The sequence below is a fragment of the Apteryx rowi genome, unplaced genomic scaffold (genome assembly GCF_003343035.1).
Source record: "Apteryx rowi isolate R43461 unplaced genomic scaffold, aptRow1 scaffold_563, whole genome shotgun sequence".
Classification (NCBI taxonomy): Eukaryota; Metazoa; Chordata; class Aves; order Apterygiformes; family Apterygidae; genus Apteryx; species Apteryx rowi.
The window spans coordinates 284,898-304,296 of record NW_020450831.1 but is presented as its reverse complement, the minus strand read 5'-3'; the positions used below and the strand labels follow the sequence as shown (position 1 = coordinate 304,296).

General features: G+C 35.9%; 1 protein-coding gene across 3 annotated transcripts in view; it reads right to left on the bottom strand.

Annotated features, from left to right (window-relative positions):
- Positions 1-1,305: 1,305 nt before the first annotated feature.
- Positions 1,306-19,399, bottom strand: part of SPTLC1 (serine palmitoyltransferase long chain base subunit 1) — a 38,026-nt gene continuing 19,932 nt past the window's right edge. The window contains exons 7-15 of one of the 3 annotated variants that reach the window (XM_026081959.1): positions 17,766-17,895; positions 15,658-15,747; positions 14,834-14,941; positions 13,758-13,853; positions 13,409-13,505; positions 12,134-12,188; positions 6,542-6,659; positions 5,674-5,747; positions 1,306-5,181 (exon numbers count right to left, since the gene is read on the bottom strand). In XM_026081959.1, the coding sequence (XP_025937744.1) occupies positions 5,088-5,181; positions 5,674-5,747; positions 6,542-6,659; positions 12,134-12,188; positions 13,409-13,505; positions 13,758-13,853; positions 14,834-14,941; positions 15,658-15,747; positions 17,766-17,895 (862 nt within the window). In that variant the 3' untranslated portion in view covers positions 1,306-5,087. The remainder of the gene's footprint in view (positions 5,182-5,673; positions 5,748-6,541; positions 6,660-12,133; positions 12,189-13,408; positions 13,506-13,757; positions 13,854-14,833; positions 14,942-15,657; positions 15,748-17,765; positions 17,896-19,399) is intronic. The other 2 variants (XM_026081961.1, XM_026081960.1) reach the window with 2 other exon arrangements.

Genomic DNA, 19,399 nt, shown 5'->3' with positions numbered 1-19,399 from the left:
TTACCATTATTTCACTTTTTTTTTGCTTTTAAGGTCACTCAAATACTCCCAGGTTTAAAAACTAAAGGCCACATATCAAGGTAAGGGGTGTCATATTTTGTTTAGGTTCTGTACTTAAAGTCCACATTTACCATTGATACCAAGACAAAGTTTCACCCAATACAAATATGCTAAACAACTAATCTAGGTTATAATATTACCCTGACAAAGTCAAAACACAAAAATTACAGCTATTAACTATACAGAACAGCCATTTCACTAGTTTGTTAGTTATTTCATCCCAAACACCATTTACTATATCACATAAATGTATTTCTATTAAATTGCTAGATGAGAAAAGTTTGGGCAGAGCAACAGCTCAGTCTTAAAAGGGGGGAAAAAAAKGGAAAAAATTGAATGCTATTTACCGTAAGACAGAGATCAGTAACACTGTGCTGAGTAGTCTTCAGCATTCCAATTGCCTCCAAACTATTTATATAGCAGAAACAGCAGTTACATTACACTGGAACCAGAGTCCTGGCCAGTATCACATATACAAACTTATAAAGAGAGAACAGGCTTAAGAGTTTGTAGTCCAAGAGGCAAAAATATGGGTTCCACCTAGATCCTATTATATATCTCTTAAAAAATTTAGTTTACATACCTTGAGTTTAAGTTTTCTGTCTTCCCATAGCTTAAGTCTGTGCAGCTACACAAGTTCTCATTTTGGTTCTGCATCAAATGTATAATCTACTTGCTAAATTATCTTTCCAATTCTACTTTTGTTCCTCCTCTGACTCCAACACTTACTGGCCTTTGCCAACACTGGATTCCCTGTTGGAAAACACAGCTCAGTTATCCCAAGCATATCCAAAGCCAGGTGATAACACCTTTAATATGAGGGGTAAGTATTATCTATACAACATGATAGGCAAAATTGCATTATTTTCTTCCGCAAAGGTCTTTCAAGTCTGGGGCATACTTCATCTGGACTTAAGGGCTTGTTCAAACATCAGAAATTCCATACTGAGTCACAGCAAAAGTATATCTGGCCCACTGTCTGGTTTCCAACAGCAGTTTCCCTTAAGTATCTGCTACCTAAGTATCAGAAATTGGTCATGTACAGAGCAGTTCTTCCCTGATAGATGCTTGCAGCTTCCGACAGTCTGCAGCTCAGCCAATTTATTAGTGTATGTGACTTTTATTATGCATATTTTGGAATGACCTAGCAGTCTCAACAGTCCATCAAGAGCAAGACAGACTAAGTCCATTACCTCATTAGCATGAAAACTGCCAAAGAACATAAAAACACAACAAGAAACGCTCTCCAGACACTTCCTTTTATTGAGACACTGAAACAGTTTAACGCACAAATGCTTGTGTTAGTTCTAAATATCTCCTCTGTTTAAGCAGCATTTACAGCTCATGTACAGTTCTCGAGTCATCTTAAGATGCAAGATACTTTTGCAGTAGCAGCTTCATAGATCAGTGAATGCCAACACTCCACAACCCTGTTTAAAATAATAAAATCCAGATGGAGTGACAGAAAGGAGACAGTGCACCATTCTGTGCAGTGACTGGGATCGTATTTCAAAAGTGAAAAAATCAAAGTTATTCAGCCTCACCTCCACTTCGTTCTTAATACTTTCCTTATGCATTTCACCTCCTATCCAAAAATAATGATTTCTATAATAAACAGAAAAGGCATCTGTAGGTTTTCCTACAAAAACAATGAGCCTACACAAATAACAATCAATTATTTTTAAATGTTCAAGGAAAACATGTCCTCTACTTTAAAAAAAAATGTGTATATATATATATATATATATATACACACACACACACATATAATGCAGACATGTTTCTTTATGCAAAAATATCTTCCAAGTATAAATTATTTCCAGTCTATCCAACTCCTTATGTATTGCAAACAGCCATGTTCATCAGGACAACTTCAATAGATGGCCATTTCACAATTAGAATGTATTGCTTCTCAAGTACTAAATACTAATCTTTAGTAAAAAATTAATAACATTTATTTTTGATCACTATTTATCATCCTGATGCTTTCACTTAGCTGCAACTTTGATCCCAATCCTTGGCAAAGGTAAAAATACATAGATTAGCTGAATTCAAATCAAGAATCTGGACTTTTATTTTAAATAGAAACTTTGAAGTTCAGGATCAGGCTCTTATGGGTTTGATCTACATCACCGTAAAGTTCAATAGCTTTCCATTTATTTACGAAGATCCAGCCTTGCTGCTGCATCTGATGAAATGTGTGAAAAAGTCTGGCTTCATCCAAGCATAACTGCAAAGCGACTATAACAGGCTTATTCATCTTTTTATCAGCCTAGAGCACTGAGAATTTAAGCACCCTAACAGGCTTCCAATCTGACTTCCTAATGTCAAAAGTTTAACCAGAATCACCTGCTGTCTCTCTAACCCCAGCCAACCTTTTTTCCCCCACAGCCATCATTTGCTTCATCTGCTTGCCCTGTCAAACAGAGACATTTCTCAAAAGAGACAAAATGAAGAGGGCCAGACATGCTTAAACTGACATGGAATCTCTCTCTCCACCCGGTAGATCACCTGAGCTTCTTAATTTCTACCAGAGACCATGCATAGAGCCCATCAGTAAAACACACATTATGAAAATACTTCAATTGCTATTAACCACAAGGCATTATACTTCACTGTGATCTAAGTGCTGATTTTCTAAGCACTATAAACAACAGCAATGGACAAAGGCAGTTTTACCAATGTTTTAATGCTGGGTATAAGTTTGCTAAATGAACTGGAGGATAATGTCTCTTAATGGCATACTCAAACTTTTGTCTCCTCAGAACCACTTAGTCATGGCTTTGAAACTCCCACAAGTTCCACTGCTTCCTGCCAATTTAGGTGTCATCACTTCATTCAAAAAAAGCAAAAAACAAAACCACACACATATCTAAAGTTTGCTTCTGGCTCTCAATGGTGGCACCAAAAAAATTCTCCCCGTTTGCAGACAATTTGAAACACAATGTGAGCAGTGAATACAGATTTTGCAATCTAATATTTCATTGTTAATTAGTGATTTGCTTACCTTCATAGGCTTACCCTGAACTCCGAAACCATTTACTATGCCATGTTAGAATCCAAGCATCTCATTTGTCCCCAACTCATACATCAAAGGCTTGATGTATGAATGAATTTGTATAAATGAATTTGCCTTTGACAATACAATTTTGTATTACCAAAACAAAAATGTTTCACAGACTCAAAGTAGAGCAGTAAGTTTTCTTTTCCAGCTCTGTTGTAATCTTTGAGAGCTTTGAGAAACTTGACTGTTCTGTGCTTCAGTTCCAACCTGTAAAATGAAAATCAGCTTTCTTCCTCATGTTTTTACTCTTTTAAATTGTTGGCTTCTCGCAGGCTCTTATAGTTAAGGGAGAGAGACTCATAAATGCCAATGTAATAGCTATACTCATTCACACTGGGGTAAAGGTTTCTTTACACTGCACAGAGAGTGATTTCAGAGTCACTATTTCTAACAGCAGCAACAACAATCACAAAAGTGCCCAAACACAACTTTAGCTGGTTTACCTGAATGTACACAGTTGCAAAGCTTGGAGAGCCAGCACAAATTTGGTTACTATGAACTGAAGGAAACAACACAGACTACAGGCACCTGATGCAGAACACTCAATAAAATATAGCTAGACTTTGTAGCATTATTCAACCATATGATACATGAAGATTTGAATTAAACATGTTTAACATTTTATTTAAACAATGTTCTTTCTCAAAAATAGTACTGTAGTCCTTGCAGCAGCAACCAAAAAGGCACATAATTATAAAACAACCCAGAATACAGATCAGGCAGAATACAAATTTTTTTAAATAGGCATTCTTAAAAAAAAAAAAAAATCCTGAAATACATAGTTATAGTTTCTATTTTATAAAAAAGTTACAGTTTACTGCCATCCTCCCTTACCAGTTTTCTCTGATTGGTGTAATGTTTCTGTCCATCTGTGCTTATCGAAAATCCTTACAGCATAACCTGTAAATAATTATTTTCCAATGATGTGAGGATTTTAGGCATACATATTGAGTTGCCTTTCAGTAGTATTTGTACCACCCAAAACCTTAATATCTATCTGTGAGTGTTCCCCTCTAAGGTATAGCTGTTTAGAGATACAACTTAGCACACGTATTTTAGTGCTTCAATGTTGTTTGAATAAGCTTATATTCAGTGGCTGTTTCAGAACTTTGGTTCATTCTTCATATGGTTTATACCTCCTCTTCAAGACTGGTGCGAAGGTCCCCTGACTGAACATACTATAACGAAATTGCACCAGTTTCACAATTTAGAGGTTTAAGTTTAGGTGTTTAAGTTAATAATAAGAAAAACCTCACCCATAATATGTCAAACATGCATATATTTACATATGAAATGCAGTAAGCAAATAGTGTTTAATATGAATTTATCATTTAGATGACAGAATAATCTGGCCAGGGATTCTGAAAAATTGCCTTCCAGAAATGGTCAACAAATAAGAATTGAAGTTCCCACTGTGATTCAATAACAAAACAACTTTATATAGCTGAAATATACCTCTTAATATGTTATTCTTCCCTTTCTGGCAGTATTAGGAACAAGCTATCTTCATTTTGAAAAAAAATTTTCCTTAAAATTTATTTGAAGTTCCTACATTCTGAGACTATTCAGAGAAAATTATGCATTTTATATTAATGTTTTGGAGAAAAAAACACAAATGTTTACACATATTTTTGAAAACATTCAAGGGTGTGAGGAAATAGATTTAAGGCTTTTTAAGATGAAACTTATGAAAATTTGTGTGCGACGTCGATATTCCATTTTAAGGAATGCTACTAAATGGTAGAGTTTGAAGTTGTAAATACATTGTGTCATTTACCAGTTCCAAAATTCAGCATTCTTCCCCTCACTGCATTTGTACCATTCTGGAACAATCTTGTTGCTCAGTAAGGCTTCAGTGCCATCGGTGGACAAACTTGAATATCTGAAGTGGAAGCCAAGACACTATACGGTGTAAAACACATATCCTGATAATCTGAGGAAAAAAGGTATCCAAAACAGCAGTCTAATTCAGTACAGACTGTGCAGCTTCCTTAATAAGTGATGCAGCCTTGTCCAGTTCTTGTTCTGTTTGTTCCACTGTTATCACTACTCGAATACTAGAAAAAGAAAACCAGAACAGTCACAATAGCCATTACTCCTTGGCCTCAGTTTTAAGCTTTTCTTGTACTAATTTCAACACACATTAAAACTGTTACCTCCAGAAAAAGGATTATGAATGTAAATTCAGTCAGAAACAAGATATACGACTAAACAGAAATGGTCAGACTACTTTTGTCCAAATGCACAGGAAACACATAATTTTAACTGGTCTCTATCTTACCTGCAGATCTGCAGCTCATGGAAATATGCCTGGTAAACAGGCAAAGCCAGTATCATGCTGAACTCTAAGATTCAGGTCATTTTGATATAGTTATTTCAGCATATTAGCACCCTATAACAGTCACTGGAAATATACTCAAAAAGCAGGGTTCTTTTCCCACCTAACACACTRTTCAATCTAGGTTACTTAACAGAACCTCAACATTGTACAAAGAAAAATAAAGAGTCATATCCAATAAAAGGCAATAATAAATTGCCTTTCTACTAACCTAGGTGGGGGAAGACACTTTTCTTCTTTCTCCAGATAGCGGGCCTGAGTTAATGCAATACCACTGTTCATGCACTACAGATAAAGAAAACACAGCAGTCATCATTCCAGGAACTTCAGGTGGCATATCCTTGTGATCACTGAAGACATTCAACAAAATTTTAAGAGTTTGGTGTCAGGATAATCATTAGCTCTTTCCCAAATGGAGGTTTTGAAGGTTGTGCAAAAAGTCTTTAATTAGAATATTAAATCATATTTAAATATATTTTAAAGGAGAATCAACTATATTCTTTCTCTAGTGCAGTCTTGTTTACCTGCCACCTGAAATATGCACAATCATCATCAACCTCCACCTCCTTCACATGAGAAAAAGAGAACCAGTSTGTACCAAAGATGGAAAAAATACTAAGTACAAAACATAACGAGATTCTTCACATGTCCATGGACTCAAACAAGCAAAATTACAGAAAACTATATCTCAGATTGTTCATATATACCAAAAGAACTTTGTTGGAGGAATACAGGCTATCCCTTCAAACACCATCAGTTTTCTAAGCAACTGTTTTAAATGCAAATTTAACTTGGGCTTTGAAATACATAATAGGAAATAATCATTTTCTAAAGTACAAAGTTCAGATGCATATATTTTTTATTGAGTGTTACAACCATCTTCAGCCAGAAATGGTTAGAAGATGGTGTTTAACACAGGCCTACAGATAGCAAAGAAACCGAGTTTCAGGGCAGGCATTCTTGTGAGACATTCCAGCGAGTTACCCAAGAAACAGGGTAGCTACTCTACCCATATACACTTGGTTCATTATTCAAATTAAAAGGCAACAATGTATTTTAAACACTATGGGGACACTTACATAATCCACAACTCTTTTCAGTAACTTCACATCATTTTCTCGAGATCCACAGCTCTCTTCCAATTGTAGGTGCAATGCTGGTGAAAACGATTCTCCCACTAGCTTTAAGCCAGAAATCCTAAAATAAATAAGAAACTTTTAATATATACACTACCTGAACAAAGTGTTAAAGTTCCAGACAGTAAATGCTTCCACTCCCCAGGCAAGGAGTGACAAGAGAGGGATATTTCACAAAAACTTGTCTTTCCTAAGGCATTTACTAAATCTAGTTACAGTAAGTTTTTGTATTACAATAGCCAACTCCTCCTTTTGTGAAAGGAATCAAGAATTCAAAATAAAGGATTTTGAAAGGATCTTTTCAAAAATATAGGAGAACTGTTAATGTCAGGCTTACAATTTGCTGATAAAAATACAGCTAGCTAACTCAAGTCTTTGGAATCTGCAATAGGAAAATCAGTAATAATAAGTCTTCTACCTACCTATGTGACAAGAAGAAACAAGGTCTATATTTGGCAATACATCTGATTTTTAATTATTTCTATAGAAAATCTTTAGAAAATCTTCTAATACTGAATCAAAAGCTCTTCCAAAAACCAGTTACACTGACAGAACAACTCCCATGTCCATATGTGCAGACAACAGTTAATCAGGTTCTTAGAATTTGATTGCTACAGTCCTGGAACATGGCCTCATTACACTCCACACCTTGTTTACCCCATGCACCAGTACAGGCTGGGGGTTGACCTGCTGGAAAGCAGCTCTGCCGAGAAGGACCTGGGGGTCCTGGGGGACAAGAAGTTGATCATGAGCCAGCAATGTGCCCTTGTGGCCAAGAAGGCCAATGGCATCCTGGGGTGCATCAGGAAGAGTGCTGCCAGCAGGTCAAGGGAGGTGATCCTCTCCCTCTACTCAGCCCTGGTGAGGCCACATCTGGAGTACTGCGTCCAGTTCTGGGCTWCCCAATACRAGAGAGACATGGAGCTACTGGAGCAAGTCCAGCCAAAGGCCGCTAAGATGATTAAGGGACTGGAGCATCTCTCTTATGAGGAAAGGCCGAGAGAGCTGGGACTGTTCAGCCTGGAGAAGAGAACACTGATGGGGGGATCTTACCAATGCCTTTAAATATCCAACGGGAGGGTTTAAAGAGGACAGGGCCAGACTCTTTTCAGTGGTGCCCAGTGGCAGGACAAGAGGCAAAGGGAACAAACTGAAATAGGAATTTGTCTGAATCTAAGGAAAAACTTTTTTACTGTGAGGGTGACTAAGCACTGGAACAGGCTGCCCAGAGTTGTGGAGTCTCCATCCTTGGAGGTATTCAAAAGTCATGTGGACAGGGTCCTGGGCAATGTGCCCCAGGTGACCCTGCTTGAGCAGGGGGCTTGGACTAGATGATCTTTAAAGGGCCCTTCCAACCTCAACTGTTCTGTGATTCTGTGATACACAGGACTGAATTATTCCCTTCTAAAAACCTGTATCCAACACCATAGCAAGACGTCTGTGCCCAAAATTTAGCAGATCCCATAAATGCACTAMATGTCTACCATCAACCATAATTTTGATCTCCTGACTTTGGTAAGCTTGCATTACACAAACACATGTAAATTTACACTCTTATTTTAAAATAAGTCTTTTAATTTTAAAATAAGTCTTCTGTTTTTACAAAGCTCAGAACCCACTCAGAACACAAAAGATATCAAATCCGTAATTGCAAAATTGCAATTTCTTTAATGCACAAGCACATGCGGCGCAAGTGTCCCACTACAACAGTGCATATCTAGCAATCAGGGAAGGCAAAGTTTGGTAGCATAAAGAACCAGGAAAAGCAGTCCAAGGTCCTCTACAAAGTAGAAAAACAAATGGAATACACAGTATAATGCATCAGTTATTTGTTATGTTCTCTAAGAGTGACCTCATGTTTAAGAGACATAATTCTAAAAAGGGAGGTGAGAGTGAAATTCACACAAAGCTTTATCATAATTTAAACTGTTCTCTAGCAAATGGATTTAAAACAAAATACGCATTTGATAGACTACAAAGACCACAAGTTACTAACTACAATTAGGTTTTGTTTAAGGTTGACACACTATTAGATCGTAATTATACACCATGCAGTCTTCCACTAAAACAGGTAATCATAACTAGCACCTCCCCTGCCCCCCCCCCAAAAAAAAAGAGGAAACAAGAAAAGATGGGTAGGAAGCAAGCTTTGTATCACTTCCTTTCAAACTTTGAGTCTTTGCCCAAAGAACATGCTTTGTATTAGCTACTCATAGAGGCTGCTTACAAGTTTCAAACTTAAGTTTAATCTAAAAGCTTCTTTTATCAGTCACAGCTGTAGTAAACAGAACTACGTAATTCTTCCTATTCAACTATTTGAAGAAACAGCAGAGTTTAACATAAGGTTTTTTGATGACAGTATTTTAACATTCACGCAGAGCATTAACTGTGTTTTCCTGAATCTTTGCCAAATTAAAATCAAATAGATATTTTAAAATCCAATGCATGCACACTATAAGTTTCCTGAAATCAGAATTCCCTTGAAACACTGGAAAAAGAAAGATTTCATTCTGAAACAAAAATTTACAAGTTTCATGCAAAAACAAAAGATGTCTGAAAGATCCGTTTTTGAAGTAACAAAGGAACAAAACTGGGCTCCTGAACTCCAAGGCTCCTTTTAAGGCTACTTCTGTATTAGTAAGTTAAACGTGCTTTGGACTGTTCTCTGGCTCCGAGGTCAATGGGTACAGAATGACCCACATCCATACTTTTAAAATGCGAGGCTTCAAGTCAGGGTGGCCACATCCAAACTGTCTATTGGGAACGGTTCCTGGCTCATGCTAACTTCTGAACAGCATGCAGGAATTGTTTCAAAGAGTGCTACTTGGCCTGGCCACGCCACAGACCATTCGAACAATGTAACAGTATAGACAATCGAGTTGCAGTGCCCAGGAATGTTTCCTGGCCTTAATTTACTAGTATAAATGTAATTTCAGGGAGCTCCCTGGAAGGGTGTACCTCAGAGCTCTCCACGCCTCAGTTCGGAGGCTGAGCTGCAAAACTGAGTGACAGGGTGAGACTCTTAGCCTTAGGGAATTCTGCAAAATTCTGAGAATTTTATTCAAAAATTCTCAACCAAGTCTAGGATATGSAATGAGTAACAAACTATTTAAGGAATACTACTTATTACTTTCAAGCTTTTTAAGCAAGCACAAAATCCTGTCCCATTCCATCCTGTCCCCCTGCACCAGATCTTCTTCATTTCTATTTACCAAGACCCTACAGATTTCTAAGTACAGGACAGGCAGCCACATTGCTTAAGATTATTTAGAAAGCTAGAAATATTCCTGACTTGCGTTAGCTGAGCATCCCACCACTCACTGCATTGTCTTATGCTATATAGGCTGCAGCAGACAGTAAGAAAGTAATTCTATGAGGGTTGAGAAGAATTCTTTTCTTCCATAAACCAGCAGTTGGCTTGTAGCTGATATGGGAAGCAACACCAGTCATTCTTTTAGCTTACAACACTATTGTTTTTTTTTCCCATTGCCCATATAAAGATTGGGGGGGGGGGGCAGGGTGTTAATTATGCACATATCCTTACATACTAACTCCTAAATTCTACAGGTTTGTTACACTGTGGCTAAAAGAAGGGCTTCCTTTATTTTTAATTTGTTCCTCCCATTTGTTCTATTATGAGAAAAAAAGAAAAGCTGTGCATTCTTTCTCACTTTCTTTGTGCACAGTTCTATTCTCCTTTTATGCTCCCTTTTAACCTGACAGTTCCATTCTATCAAAGGGAGAGCACAACAGAAAATKGGAGTCAAACAGTAGCTGGGATTAGGTGAGGGAGAAGAGTGTATTTAATGTAATAGCATTAAAAAAAAACCCAAAACATATTCTAAAAACTTTGCTTTCTGTTTCAACAGTTGCACCTATTTTCCAGCATGRTTACTAAATAAAATCAAACAAAACCCCACACCACACAGGATTATGCAAATATTAGTTCAAATCTTCCCTCCAATATTGCTTTACACACCTGCTGAGATAATTTACCTGCTACACAGCTGCCCAATAGTCTGGTATTATCAAATCCTACAGGTTTTCTTCTAGCATGACCAAGAAGTAACTCCCTTTGCAATTTATGCAATTTGACCTCTGTATTAACACACTACTTTCCATAAGGCAGAAATAGAAAAATTCTGTTACAGGACAGGCATTTTGTCCGCTTGTTAATTTGTGACTATACTCATCACTGAAAGAATTTAAGGGAAAAAAATAGTATCAGTCACAGGATAATCAAGTGTTAGCCATGTGTTATCCAGTACTGTTACGTAGCAGATATTAATGAATAAAAAGTTGATCATTTCTCCTTACACATGGTTTGTTCCTGTATTTCAAATGTATTTATAATTACCACCTAAAAATGACAAGTACAGAAGAATATTACAATTATTCTCCCTTTTACCTCAGTCATAAGATGCTATTATTAAAAAAGAAGAAACACTAAAAATTTTTAATTGACTGTAAAATATTTCAAATTTAGGAGCATCTGTATGTTTCTAACCTGAAAGCCTACGTGTTTTCAAACCACTATTTAAACAAAACACAATCAAAGGAGACTAGGATTATTTGATGGTAGAATTCTTCCAAAGAAATTGAATGTTGTTAAAGACTATCAGAAAAATTCTAACATAAAAATTGGGCTAAACAGTAAACTGCTGTCAAGGCACAGATGTTTATTTGAAATAAAAAGTAACTTATACTGAGTAATTGACCAATGCATTAAAAAAAAAGTACTATTAATAATGCATTATTGATTTAGAGTGTGAGTGTGTGTGTGTGTGTGTGTTTAGTTTTTACGCATTTCTGTAATATGTAACAGGAAGCTGTTGAAGAAAACGAAGTCTAAAATAAAGACTTTTTATGTATCTAATCTGCAAATTAGATAGTACTTGAATAGTCAGAGAAACTTCTATAGTTTTTAATATCAAAAACTGTCAGAAAAAATACAATTACTCAGTACAGCCATCTTTTAAAACAGATTACTGTTAGGAAATTTTTAAACAAAATTCTTATTTTTCAGATAAACTTGAGCAGTTTGCTCTTTGCCTTCAGAATAATCAATACTTCTATTACTATTTAATATCCAAATCTCCTATGTAAAAACAATATTGTATTTAAGTTGATTGCAACGTGCTTTTTTCCATTTGAAAGAATATCAGCTAAGCTATGCCCATAACTATCATCAAATGAAATGCTTTTACTTACACATTTCTTTCACCATGATTATCAATACTTTGCACCATCAAAACCTCATTGCACTCTCTTAAAGACTTAAATACCTAAGAGCTTGTAAACATCCCCACTARAAACAAGGTGTAATCTCATTTCAATACCTGCAAAGGGATTTAGAAAACTTGTCTAAAAATTCCGGTCTAAGCATCAGTAGAATTGGAAACACTCTGGGGCAAGGAGAGTTCCTTAAAGTTGGCCTTATAAAGGAATGGACAGATTGACAATAGCACAAGAAACCCACAACAAAACAAAACAAAACCCCCCCAAAACATCCTCAACAACAAACAAACAGCTTACCCTTGTAAAGCTCTGTGAATTCGCTTGCATTTTCCCTGGAGAGTCTGAAAAATGTCTAGACAAAAAAAACAAACAAAAAACTCTCAGACCTTGTTTCTGCTTTACATTTCTGTAAATCTAAGATTAAAAAAAAAATCTGGAAAGAAAATTAATATATTAAAGCAGTAAGTCTCTTCACAACTGTTCATAATATTCCTCATTCCCATTTCTGTCATGAAATGGCAGGTTTTTTAAGATCCGCACTAGTTCATCATCATGTGTAAAGGATGACACAAACACTTAGTAAGGGGACTGAAATGACAGATCCAATTTATTTATATGTATAAAATACCTACAGCCAAGCAGACTCCTGCCCTTTGATCCTCTCACCCACTCATAGCTGACTCTTAAGCAGGAAATTTTGACTCCTGGATCTACAAACCTTGGTTCTTTCCCTAAGCAAAGGTTAACCCTTCACCATAGCTAACAATTCCAAAACCTACTCTCAACTTTTTGCTGATTTTGTTTAGCTTTTGAGGACCAGGCAGGGACTACACAGGACCCTCCTGCTTGGACTTTTATTGCTTTTTTTTTATTTGTGACAAATTAAATACTACAACTCTCTGCAGATCTCCTTCAGCCTATTGATGGTAATGAAGAAGGAAAAAAAACCCAAATAACTAAACACAATTTGGCCAGTTTTGTCCTCCTCTTATAATGCTTGCCCCAAAAATGCATTCTTAGCTTCTAGGAACAAGGGCTTTCCAACTTCATCCAAATGTCCTATAGCTAGTCCTGTCAAAACTTCAAGTGATTATGCCACAATCCTGCCTGAGATCCTTGCTTGGATGCTCACTTGGAGAACAACAACAATAGAGTGAAAGTGGAAATGGAAGAGTTCTTCAATTCTGAGGAAATATTTCCCCACTCTTTTGTATTTAACCTTCCATTCCTCCATTTGTCCCAAATACATTTATTTTCAAGGAAGGAGCAGACAATAAGTCTGTAAAGTAGAACAATAACTTCTTATCCGGAGCTCAACAGTTACCATCTCTGTCCCTTTTAGCCTCAAGCAACATTTTTATCCAGAAGGATGAGGCAAAAGAAGTTGTTAAAAAGAAAAGCAGGATGGGAAATTATAAAAAAAAATAATTATGAGTGCAAAACCGATTAGCTGAAAAGGAAGAGAGAGAACATATAAACAAAAAAGGATAAGCAATCACAGTAGGGAAAAATATGATTTGTTAGTTTGGGGTGAAGAAAGACTGAAGAATAGGATTTTCCTGAATTAAGTACCTGGATTATCTTCCATAATATTCAGAGCCTCAATAGCAGCAGCAGCTAACAAAGGAGGTAGGGATGCAGAAAAGCAGTAGCCCTGACCAGACAATCGCTGTGGGGGGGAAAAAGAAAAATCCACTTTTTTGTTTATAACAATAGAGAAAATGTTTTACAAGTAAATTTGCTTAAATTTAAAAGTAGGTCTCCTATCCATCTATAATGTTCTGTAGAACAAGAAAGTTTCTATACAGAATCAAATGTTGTGTAATAATTTATATCATAACACAGCTTGTAAGTCAATAAACAACTTTTACTTCTCAATAACTAATCCTGCCATGCCATATAAAAATAAGACTTGGCTTACCTGATGATCAATAACAAAAGATCTTCCACAGCAAAATCCTCCAATAGAAGCCAGCGAATTTTCCATGTTTGCGCTGATAAGATCTATATCATCTATCTGCCATTTAAATTAACAACTAAGTTATCAAGAAGTGCCTTTGATTAAATCAAGACTAGTTACAAAATACATCCAAAGGTGTCTTATTTTGTATTATTATAAGTACTAGAGAATGTCCAGAATGAAACTGCATATTCAAATGAAGCTGCAATGGAAATAATTTCAAACTATACAAAAGGGACTTTAGAAATTAAGATTTATGGATCTGTATATAATTTACACAAGATCATTCTCTTTCAGGCATTGCAATGTAAAGAACACAAACAGGAGGCAGTAAAAGATGCTCCACACTGAGGAGACACTGGCTGCCAAAAGAGCATTTCTTCCTTCCCCAGCTCAGGTGGTTGCAGTAGCAAAGAACTGCAAGGATTCCAAAATATATAGATCATTGCATGTCAATACTCCTCACCAGAAGGAAAACTATAAAAGAAAGACTTGCTGTGTTGGGAAAATATTTTGGCTGAATCTGCCACTAAAGGAGTAGGACAACACCTTTGAAAGGACTAACAAAAGCTTTCTCCCAATTTTTTCCCCTGGAGTCAAAGGCAATAGACCAGAGCGGACACTGGGAAGTGGCCACCGAGAAGACTTTTCTGACTTACCCCTAACTCCCAAATATTTCTGTGCAAGCATACTGCTTTTGGGGCATATGGAGCTGGAGAATATTATAATCGTCATTTCACGGAGCATCAAAAAAAAAATAGTATAAAATTGTGCACCGTAAGAATTCCTCTGTTTATCTTCCTCACTAAAGATATATATTCTAAAAAAAAAAAAAAAAAAAATTTCAGCTAAGCAGGTGAAAGAAAATAGTGCCAAGCCCTGGACTCTTTATTGCTGATAAGTGCACAGAGGGAAAAGTATGTTAAGGATTCTATCATACACTAGCAAATATTGTTAATGCCACAAGAAATGAGTAGCAGAATTTGCCTCTCCACAGGTCTCGTTTACAACAAAAAATGCAAGAAAATGGCACTTACATTTATGCCAAAGTGTTCAGTAATTCCTCGTCCATGTTCCCCAAGGACTCCAAAGGAAAGACTCTCCTCCAAAAAAATTCTAACTTTGTATTTATACTTCAGTTTTATCTAAAATAATGAAAATAATACAAAACACAAGACAAGCCCATCAGAATTTGGCAACAAAATGGGTGGAGGAGACAAGGTAAATACAGACAACTACAGTATCCTGAATATTGCAAAAATGTCCGCTCCAGAGCTGAGTTCTGTCATTAAGACATCGAAAAAGCTTTCAAACTATTATCACTGTTTAATGCTAAAGATAGAGTAAATTTCATAAATGCCAACGGTCATGTACAAAAAATAAACTCTGTTTTTTCTTGATAGGTTATCAAACACTTCCAAGATAATATGTTTTCACAGCATTTCTTTCTTTACCTACAGTCTGCATAACAAGCCAATTTATGTTGAATAATAAACATGTGTTCCTTGGAGCCACTGTTTATTACAGAAATATGGAGGTTTCTTTGAAATTCAATTTTTTAAGATATAATTTTAGTTTAACAATTTAGTAACATACAGCTTTTGAAAATACAATAGATTTTACAGGTTGAAAACTAAGACTAACTGGATGTTTATTTCCCAATCTGTTATTACTTACTGATCAGGAATTTCAATAAAATGTCAGTTTGGGATCCCCACTGCATGAATATTTGAGGAAAGAAGGAGATAGATTAAAAATTACAAGCAAAGCTTTTCTTTCTAGGCTTAATTGCACAATATTACTGTTTTATTATCATRTGTGTTCATATACAGAGTTTAAAAAGCAAACTGAAACCACTTACCAATTCTGGAAGAGGGCAGACATCTCCTGTATTCATATACAATCCTTCCACTACAATAAACCTTCGCGTTACACGGGCCTTGCGAGGATTCTTCAGAGAAAGATATGGTTTCAGTTCGTATCAATAGTTACTAACTCTACTATAGTTACTAAGCTCTGATAGTTTTTTGGGAGGCAGGTAATGGGAAGGGAAGGAAGATAATGTCTCCTCTTAAAGTAAGTTTTTACTTTAATCTAAATTTAGTATTTATCATTTGTAATAGAAGTTGAAATGTGTCATTGGACTATTTTTCTTTATTTTTCTAATAGTTTTAAAGCTTTTAACTGTAACACAAAATTTAAGATTCCTTGTTTTGTAACAAACCATAACCAATTCATTTGAACAAATGAACAAATACTGCAAATCTGGGTCTCTATTATATTCAGAACAGTTATGTTCCCTCATTAGTCAGAGCATTTAGAAGGCTTTTCAACAACTGGTTTATGTGACTGGATTCTCAATGCAGCACAAGCCTCTTGGAAGCAGTTGTCTTCATAAGACATGATCCAAAAGTATTCATAACTTTCAAGTCACAGTCTGGTCTCTGGACAAAAAAGGCCCTAAGAATATCTTGCACTGGTTTCTGCTTAAACTATGACTGTATGATTTGACTTTTGCTGTTCTAAAACAACATTCTAGTTCAAAAACTGTTAGCAATCGAAAAACCACAAGTTGTTCCATGGGTTACACTACCCTCAGTCTTAATATTCACCACTTACTTTCTTCAGCATTGCCCAGTTTTAATTTCTTATCATTTGATTGTGCTAAGCCTTTTATATAAAATGAAACAATGTTCAAATTATGGTTCCCTTGTTACTTACTATAATACCCTAGATCAGAAAATACCAGTAGGATTTAAGCTTCATCAACTTTTTTTAGTTCTTGGAAAAAGACTTAGAGAACCTTTGTCCTTCCTGAGCGGTAGGTACCAAAACTAGGCACAGTCCACTTTACAAGCTGCCCTAGTTCTAGTGGTAAGACCTACCCCTTCCTACTCAGGATGTCTTGATTATGATTATACACATACGGACTACATTAAGCTTGCTGGCTGCCAACTTTATGTTCACATTCAGCTAGTTACATTAAAAAACTTTAATCATGTAACTTAGTCAAAACACTCTGCTCCAACAGACCAAATGCGTTACACAAACAAATTACATCAACTACTCCGTCAACTAGATCTTAAATCTCATGTAAAGATTATTTGACGAGATGCTTTTTCCATAAATGTATGTAGACTAACTCCTTTAAATTTGCTGTTAATCAGATCCATTATTGATTCAGACTGATGTTAAACTGATTGGCTTACAATTATCCACTTTATCTAGTTTACTTTTTCTAAGTGTTAGCACGATATCAGCTTTCTTCCAGTTGTCTGCAGCTTCCCCAGCATTCTGTGACTGAGGAATATAATGGAGCCAGTTCTTCAGTAGATTCTTTTAAAACTCATACACACAAATTATCTGGACTTGCTGACGCTGATTTTAGTAGCTGCTTTTGGGCACCCCTCTGTATTCCCGTCAGGGCATGAAGTCATCCAGCTGACCCCAAATACAGTTTTTAAAGAGAGAGAACATCTTAAGAGTTCAGTATAAGATAGATAATTGACTGAGAAGTAAAAGAAAGAAAAAAAAAGAATCACATTCCATCTATAAATCAAACTTAGGACTAGCATCACTGCTTCTGTGTTGATTTTACTATGTGGTGTTCAAATTGATAATTAATTTGTTAGGTACAATTGTTTTTAGGTAAACGCGGTTAAACAAACATCTAAAGGACAAAAACCATGCAAGAGTACCAAAGAAATTCCATACTTCAGTCATTTGCCCACAGTGATATCCCCTGCCACCAAATCCTGTGAGCTCACTTCCAGTGGTTACATTCACAAATGCAAAAAATGATCATAATTATATAAGCAACATCAACTGTTCAAGAGATTTATGAAAATGAAATAACTGTCTATAAGCACTGTGTCCATTCAATTAGAGAACCCAGTAAGAAAAAAAAAAAAAAAAAAAAAAGGTGACCGGGCACAAAAGAGTATGAATATTTCATCAAAGGAACTGTACCTTTTGATCTTCAGACTCCTGTTCTTTCAACAGTCGTTCAAGGTCAACCATATCATTATGTTTAAATAATTTGATGTTACTACGAGATGCCTGTAATCCCTTCTGAATAGCAAAGCAGGCAGCTTCATCTCTGTAAATACATCAAGCCCTTTAAATTTGCACTTGGTTTAGCATTTACTCAGAGAAGAAAGCCAGCCAATGATCTTTTTAGGACTGTTCTGCTTTTGAGTTGGTATCTGTACTCAGGTGTAGTTAAAACCAGATCTATTAAAGCATCATAAATTTTACTTACGTTTTGAAACATATTTCCAAAGCTTCTCAACTTTCCCATACCCTATAACACTGAAATATTGCACTGAAAGCAAGCCTACAGGTTTCCTTGAAGTGTGCACTGGTCCTTTTGTTTGTATGTGACAGCTATTCATTTGAGTGCAACATTCCATGGACTGGGTACAATTCCCTAGTAATCATCCCAAAAGCTCTCTTTCCTGGGTCTTTCTCTGGGTGTTAGCAGAAAAGCACAAGGATGTGCCTCTAAACATTTACAGTGGTCTTCAGAGTATTCAAAACCTGATTTTTAAGACTCTTGGGGAATTATTAGCTGAGTTTAAAGAATAATCTGCCATTTTTAAACAATAATCTGCTTTTTAAACAAAGGAAGAAGATCTTTTTGCCAGTGAGAAGCTGAAACAATATAAGACAGCTAAATCCAGGATGCACCTGCATCTTGAATATTGTGTGCAATTCTGGTCATTCATCTCAAAAAAACTGAAAGTGTTCAAAGATGACCAAAAAAGATGATCGGAGTTATGAAAGAATTTCTATACAAGAAGTCTATTAGGCTAGGAACCTTACACTTAGAAAAGAGATAACCGAAAATGGTTTATGATAGACAACTACAAAAGTATCAGTGGTATGTAGAAGATGGGCAAGCAATAACTGTTCACTGTCTCTTTTTATAAAAATCAAATGCATCAACTGAAACTAGCAGATGTTACATTCAACACTAAGATATTTATTCATACAATGCTCAGTTAAACTGTGAAATTACATGTCACAGGAGCACTCTAGATATTAAAGATTTATACTGGTTCAAAAACAATAGGAAAAATTAAGAAAAATCCATGAAGGACTATTAAAGCCTAAACCTTCCCTTTGGCTCAGAATTTTTTGAGTGTTTTTACACTCTGTTTCTCCTGGTATTTTACTCTTCCCTAGACAAATTGCCACTGGCTACTGTTGGGGACCAGACACTGGGCTTGCTGAATCCTTAGTTTGACCCAGTATAGCTGTTCTTATGTTATGTTAATCCATAGTGATCTTTATCCAACTAATCCATTGCAAAAATGCATGAGGGGTACAACTGGCTTGCAAGAAAGGTGAAAAGCCAGCAGTAAATAAGAGAAAAGCACATATGACTATACATTTTCTTAAGAAGAAAACTAATATCAGACGTCCATACAACCCTGTATACACACATCTTGTTTTTCAGCTGAGCACCCAAATCTGCTTTCCCTTGAAAAAGCAGTAACTTGTTTGTATTTGGAGTATTTGGCAAAAAAAAAAAAAAAAAGAAGAAGAAGAAGAAGACGACATTTGAGCTTTTTGAGTATTTTGTTATATAAACAGCATTT